The following is a 7711-nucleotide window of genomic DNA, read 5'->3' as shown; positions in this document are numbered from 1 at the left end:
TCACTCTTTTTTTTTTTTTTTAAACTGTACCAAATCTTTGTGCATAAAGCAGATAGGACCTTGAACATTAGGATCTGGCCCCGTCACTACACAGGCCAGGCTACAGAGAAAAATTAAAAAAAAAAAAAATTCACAAGCGTAAGGTACATTATTTGGCTGTGCAGGCATCATGAGGTGGGAAACCCAAACCCACAACAGCAAGGAATTTACTCCGTCAGCAATGACCACGACGCTGCCAGGCCCTGGCCACCTACCGTCCCGTCCCCACCGCAGGCCAGGATCCGCAGGTTTGGCACTTTTCTGTACAGCTCCAGCCTGGCCAAGGGAGGGAAAGGGAAAAAAGGAAAAAAAGTCAGAACAATAACGTAGGCACTTTTGATGCCTTTTGCTGAGTGACAGTTTAACCGCCGCCTACTGAATTTTACAATATTCATTACTAAGGGTGTGGGTGTAGGCAGAAAAAATAATTTAAAAGAAAAAAAACTAAAAAAGACAAAAAAACCCCTCAGTGTTACCAAAAGCCTCAGGAGTGAGGAGGTATTAGCCCTGGCAGCATCAGTCCCAACCCAGCCTGAGCCCTCTGGCTCACTTCACATCTTCACACACACAAAACCACTAGGATGTGAAGTGGGGCCTTCCTCCATGGTTAGGTAGCACCTTCTGAGAAGTATTTGATCAGTGTTGCATGTTCCCATGCTAAATCTGAAAGGCCAGGTTCTCATGCTCCCTCTGAAGATGATAAAAATCTTCCATTTTTCTCTTATCCTACAGTAAACAAATATAAACATTGAGGTTTTTAAACAAAATTTAATGTTCCACATGAGGATCTGCTGAGCCACCATTTCTGAGGCATCTAGAACATGACAGCTCCTTCAGCTGGTAACTGTATGTCTTTAACACCACAGAAGACAATAACATCTAAGAGAGATCTTTCTCTGGATATCTCTTGTAAGATACCAACAGGTGAGCCAAAAAAAACACCCATTAAAGACTTGTTCCTTCAGCTGCACGAAAGTGAGGCATAATGAAATCTCTCCCAACAGAGGGAATACATTCACACATAAAGGACTGAGTGACCAGAGGACCTAATCACCCTTTAACTCCATTAGCAGCTCTGAAAACTGTACATATACTTTAAAGCTTCTATACATCATTAATGGAGCAGCAATGGAGGTGTTTCAGCAGAAAAAAAAAAGACTTGGGTGCTCAAGAAGCATGAATAGCAAATAGTTGGACTGTTTTTATACAGGTATGTATTTGATTTTACATCATTACTGCATTTTTGGGCTGCCTAACTTGTGAAAGTAGAGCTGAACAGATAGTTGACTAAAGCAAGTATCCCTACCTGAAATACCACAGAAGGATGGTCTCTTAACCCTTAGCAGTGAGAATCATCTCTTTAAAGACAGGTTCTCCATCTCCTGGAAGAGGCTCACAACTATTGCCCAGAGAAGCTGAGCTAGTTCCTCAGAAAGAAGACATGCTGCTGTCATGTATGGAAATCCAGAGACAGCCTCACCCCATTGCAATGATCAGCCACTAGGCAATGGTCAAGCACCGTGGGATCTGCAGCACGTCCATCTTGGAGCCACCTGGAACTGTCTGCCTGACATGGGGGTAGCTCGTGATCTCTTTTCACAGAAGCCACCACTGCAGCCCACTCCCACACCACTACCAAAATCCGGACACATAAGGCCAATATGCAGTCTACCAACCTATCCAAGCTAGATCTTTGACAGCTTTCCTGATAAGAAAAGAATTATGGTCTGCAGCACTGAAGGTTGGAGAACTTACGCATCTCTTGGCCCTTCCTGAGAGAGATCAAAGACCTGGCGTGGATTCAAATACCACATAAACATTTGGAGAACCTTGGTGCCCTGGGAAAAGAAAAAATCATTATTAATAATTATTAATAACTTTATGATTATTAGAAATAATTGGGTTCGACATTCACGATATTTGGAGCTCTTTCCTTTCTTCCGTGCTTTACAAAGCAAACATACTGAGAAAAAAACAAACTAGAAAGTGGCACAGCAGACAACTGCTGTATAGAATAGCAACCCACCAATGTGGGCAGAGCACATATGTATAAATATGAACTAAATTTAACATAGATCATTAATGGTTCATAGGAACAGGCATTCAGGGTCAGACCAAAGGTTCAGCTCCCACAGCAACCTGCACTCTTACTTCTCACCAACTGCAACAAGAAATTTCTGTTATCCCACACCATCCTCAACCATCAATGACAGCAAGAAGTCGAACGAGCTTGTGGGCAAAGTCACTATCACATCAGACAGTGTCTCGCACAACTTTCAAGCAATGACACTGCTTTCACCTCCACCATCACCACCCATGAACTCTCATAACTGTAGCCCTCAACCATCTAATGAAGCGGGAGCCAAGGACCCTGGCCTACAGCTGCCACAATGCTCCCTCACCCAGTCCAGCATGGCCAGCTCATCACCTAAAGATATAATTTCTGTCTTCTCAAACTCTTGGGTTCATACTCCAGACACTCAATTTGTTTTCTTCATTATATGTCCAGACACAAAGTGGCGGAATCTCCTAATAGCAGAAGAGGGCTAAGAACCTCTTGGGGCCAGCTTGTATTTTGAAATAATTCAATAATACATTTCAGACATAGCCTAGGGGGTGCAAGTCAGGAATTTTTAATAGCCCCCCTCTGAGGAATGGCTCTTCTGTCTGACACCTTCCCCTAAGTAGAGAACCAAGAAGAGTAGTCAAAGTGCTTTGGAAAAGGTATAAGAACAGAGAAAACAAATGTGATGTTTGCTGTAGGTATTCTCCCAGCTTCATCTATTTGTAGTTCATAGAAATCTTGAGCCAGAGGAGGGTACAGGACTTTAGTAACCTTCAGGGTCTTCTCTTCTAAATCTCTCCTTCAGCCCATGTAAAATTTTAGCATCCACAATAGCCTACGGCAAGGAGTTTTAGAGCTGTGAGATGGACCAACGTTTTTCTTTGTTTTGAATCCAAGTTTTAGCAGTTTTGTTTTATATTCTCTCCAATTCTTCTAACAGAGGAGAAGGTGAACAGCAGCTGTTATATTCTTCATGCTCTGTAGGCCTCTGTTATATCTTACATCAACCCTTCAACTAGAAGGCCTTGCTTATCAAAAGGTACTCAGATTATTTGATATTCAAAAAGTGGCAGAAATAATCTGCAAAGCTTTCAACTTGGATAAATTTTAATTCCAAGAAGCTTAAGAAAGAAGTCTGCCGCACGCCTGTGTTAGTCACTGAAACTGTTCTCTATGGTATATTACAAGGTATAAGACCTGTAATGATTTCTTAAATTCCACAAAAATGTGTCATTTCACACTCACTAACTTCACTAGGCTTTCCTAGTAAAATTAAATCACTTCTTGGATAAAACATGAGTCTAAGACTTCATTGGCAATCTAAATTTTCTGTGGAAAAATGAAATCTTCTGAAAATCTCCAAGCTACCATTTTAGATTCCTTTCAAGAATCTGAAGATAGGAACACAACTGCTCAAAATATTCCAGTATCCATTCCACCCATACAATTCCACTGAAGTGGACAGGGCATTCAATAGCAAGGACTTCTTCTAATGACCACAATTCAGTTTCACAGAGCTCTTCCTACCCAACTCACCAAAAACTATTCTCATTTGCAGAAACACTGTTGTTAAACTAAAACTTTGTGACCTAGATTCAAATGATGTTCTTACCTGATTCCCTCCACTTTTTGGATTGACAAAAACCAGAAGTGGCTTCATGAGTGGAGAGGAGATAGGCTTTATCACAAACGGCCGACCTTTGTTCTCCTGAGAAAGAGAAGCAAGAAACAGCTTTAGTACAAGCTGTGTATGTTTCCCTGGAGTTAACATGTGCAGGAGACCTAAACTAGCTCTGACAAAACTACCTCCAGTGCTGGAGATAGTACAGTCATGTTAATGTGGTGCTCAGTTGGGACTTTTATCCAGCAGAGAAAATTGAGTAAGATGATGGGGTGGGTGGGAAATCATTTCAGGACAGCATGAAACCATTTTAAAATTTGTCTCAATGTTATTACCCAAAAAAAATAATTATTCACACAGTGCTAATAATGTGTCCAATAAAGTGCTATTTCTAATACAAACAATTTTCCCATGGAAAATAGAATGAGATAAACCACTTATTTCATTAATTCCATCTAACGGACAAGTTGTATAAGCACTTAGTTGCAGATCATCTGTTCGTGAATTCTTGGCCTTGCCAGCCCTCCCACCTTTGAACAAATGTCACAAGTCAAACACGACACATCAATGAGGAAGGTATTTGCCTCACTACTCCCTACACCTGCAAGACACCAGAGAGCCCAGTAGTTAGGGCACTCTCCTGGGCTGTGGCAGGCACAGATTCAAGCTTCTGGTCTGCAATTATGCCAGCATCCAAGTGAGGGCCTTAGCCAGACAGCTCTGGCTATGCAGAGGTGAGTCCACCATGAGGTGGTTGTTCATCTAACTAACTAATACACCAGGCAGGGTCTGGAAATAAGGTCTTCTATAAGCTATGTGATAAACCAAACCATCAGATCATTCATCTGTTTCCTCTCTCTCTCTCTGGCCCAATGTCAATTTTCACACAAGCAGAGTATTTCCAATATGAGACATCCTGAAGGAAATAAAATCAAATTGGACCAGAGGCTTGCATCAGTGCACTCACCATGGATTTCACAACCTCAGTTCCACATCCCTGCTCTGCCTAGTGGAAAACAAGGGTCTGAGATGACTCTCTTACATCTCAAGGGAATCCTGTTTTGTTAGGCTGCTGGTCCTTCTGGAGTCTGGTATGTTGTTTCTTGAAAAATCAACTCAGCCAATAAAACTTCTCATACCAGTTCTATCAAGACTGATTTCTTTCCACAACAAATTCAATAGCATAGACTTTTCCAGTGGAAAAAAAAATTAAACATGGCAGTAAAAAAAAAAAAAACCACCTTAAAGTCCACATTTAGACATTTAAACAAAAGAAGCATGATTTCTGAAGCACTTGAATACCTACTTCATTGCTTCTTTTGCTGGCTTTTCTTTTAAAAGACGTTCTTTTCTTTCGCCGCGTTGAAGTCTTTAGTGAGTTCTACGTCAAAAGAAAAAAAAACACATGAAAAGCAAAACAAAATTTAGAAGACAGGCCCAGACAAAGTCTCTTTACGAAGCTCTTCCATGCATGTCCACTTGGAGAATGATAAAGAGTATCTGGCACATGCTCGAGATTTAAATCACATGCGCTGCATGCTTTACACTTCCACACCACCGTTTATGGAGAAAGCCACACACGGAGACCAGACTGGTGCTTTGGAACTGGAAACTTTCCCACGCTGTGAGGGGGAAAAAAGATCAGATGCTCCCATAGACTCACATAACACCACATGTTGTACCTGCCAACCCTCCCAATAGGGGTAGGAGACGCCCGTTTCCCCTTCGGGGCTCCAGTCTCCTGCCCAATCAGGCTCGTCTCCTGGTATGGAGACCACCTGCATAAAGATGTAATAAAAAACATGATAAATGAGATATTTTTCATGTTTTTTTTTTAGGAAAGAAAACAACAAGTTTTAGCTCTGGCAACCATTATGACTCAACATAACGTAGGCCACCATGGCGTATGATGCTGGCACTGCGGAGTCAGTTCCAGTCTATCAAGAAACTTGTGTAATCATCTGCTAAGGAACAAACTGAATTGTTAACAGTTAAGGATTTGGATGAAGGGGGGTGTTTGTGGGGATTTGTTGGCTTTGTTTTTAAATTACAATATCACTTAACTACATAGGAAAAAAAACATAAAATTGATTGTATTTTTGCAGAAACTATTAAACTAGAACTTGCATGAAAGCTATTCTCCAAGTTGGTGATAGCCTGCTCAGTGATACTGAACCACAAAGGTGTTCTGGTGTGATAAGAACAGTCCAAAAAGGGGATTTTTCATTATTGTTATTATTTTAATTCAGTAACTGAAGTCATACCTGCAGAAACCCCTATCCATTTCCATATAACTGAAATTTTGTATTATAGGAAATACTGTTAATATTTTCTCAGTATTTCAACTCGTAGTCTAGCTGCCACTAGGAAATAAAGTACCACATGGCATTAGAAGAAAGTTTATTGATTTTTTTTTTTTTTTCTGGCTTCAAGAGTGGAGCAAGATTCACTCAGCTCATCCAAAAGTTCATTTCTGTCCTGACCTGATTCAAAAGTGCACCACTAATGAAAAAAGTAAACAACCAGAGATCATGAAATCCGCAAGCAGTGACATCCTTAATCCTGTTTGCTAACCAACATTAACAAAAAGAGCTACTAGATTCTGTTTAATACATAACAACCACTTGCATAATTTCAAGACTTCAGTATGACACAGCAGATACAGAAGTCAATGTTTCCACATCTCTGAGAAATTAAGAAAAACTAACAGCTAACTCAAATACCCAGAGACATTGTCCTTTTTCACCCAGACCAAGAGAAGCCTACTGTAGAGCACAAGTTCCCAAGCTTTTTGTCACCTCTCAACACTCCTTGTGGACCAGGATATAGTCATGCCTTGTTGCTTATTAAAAATACTGAAGACAAGACATTTGACCTTTTAGACCATTATTTTGAGATGCCACCTAAAGATGCCACCTAAAGAAGTGTTCATACTCTTCCCTACTCTGATACAGAGCGATCTTGAAAGCACAGTAAACCATAAAGACTGCACTGACTACAGAAGTGCATCGGCAATATGATCTGCACGGTCTTTCATTGCCCTACCTTAGCAGTCAGATTGACTGTAGACAAAAGTCTTTACATCAATATAAAGGTATGGAACTCTACTCTCAAAGCTGCCTCCTGTGGGGGCCTTGGCCTCGTTCCTCAGCTGTTCTCCGCTGAAGGATTCTCCCTGAAGTGGGGCAAACCACAGGACAGAGAGATCTAGTCTATCCGAAGTCCAGACAGTGGGCTGCTGAAAGGTCACGGGCATATCAAGTCTTTTGCCAGTGCTTCAGTCTCTCCAGGCATAAAATCCAAAATATTTATCCTATTGGTAAAGTGCAGTGAATTCTGCTGGCAAATCGTGGTCTGTAACTCAAGTTAAGTTTTGTATTAGGCAAGTACTTAACTGTGCCTCTGGAAGAAGAACTGCACTTTTTATTCTGCCCCCACAATGGATGGACCTAAGCCCAGAGGTTTTCTTCTGTAAAGGGCTAAGACAGTTCAGTAAAATCCTAACTAACCTTAAAAGAATAATTTAAAGAATGTTTAAATGTAGTTATCATTAAATCCCATTACAACGTATCTCCTTTCTTGCCTATGGATGGGGTGAGAAGAGGCATAAAACTATGTTAGAGTAACAATCTTAGTCTAAGCCTCCATTCATTATTATAACAATTTTCATTTCCACACTCAAAAGGGCACTAAAATATGTTACATCACAGCTATGTTATTTCACCTTTTTTTTTTTTTAAACATGCCTACACATATAGTGTTAAGAGAACCTAAAGCTTTGCTACAAGGATTGCAACTGCATGTCCACAGCACATGAAAAACAAAAAAGCTGCTTAAACATATGCAGGTTCTCTTTGCAAACATGCAGAATAATAAAAGCCAAGAGTAATCATCGCTCTTTGCACACTGAACTCAAGAAATGGATGCATACAACCTTGTCCACATAACAAGGTGATGAGTATTTTATAAACATATAATGTTATTCA

General features: G+C 40.5%; 1 protein-coding gene across 1 annotated transcript in view; it reads right to left on the bottom strand.

The window, feature by feature from the left end:
• Positions 1 to 206: 206 nt before the first annotated feature.
• LOC104468248 (diacylglycerol kinase iota-like) overlaps positions 207 to 7711 on the bottom strand; it is a gene marked incomplete at its 5' end in the record, with an annotated part of 36578 nt that continues 29073 nt past the window's right edge. Inside the window, 4 exons of the mRNA XM_010082305.1 lie at positions 207 to 315; positions 1795 to 1877; positions 3717 to 3812; positions 5020 to 5106. Of these exons, the coding sequence (XP_010080607.1) occupies positions 207 to 315; positions 1795 to 1877; positions 3717 to 3812; positions 5020 to 5106 (375 nt within the window). The remainder of the gene's footprint in view (positions 316 to 1794; positions 1878 to 3716; positions 3813 to 5019; positions 5107 to 7711) is intronic.

The sequence above is a fragment of the Pterocles gutturalis genome, unplaced genomic scaffold (genome assembly GCF_000699245.1).
Source record: "Pterocles gutturalis isolate BGI_N339 unplaced genomic scaffold, ASM69924v1 scaffold24249, whole genome shotgun sequence".
NCBI lineage: Eukaryota > Metazoa > Chordata > Aves > Pterocliformes > Pteroclidae > Pterocles > Pterocles gutturalis.
Note: the sequence above shows the minus strand (reverse complement) of the source record. Positions and strands in the feature narration are given on the sequence as shown.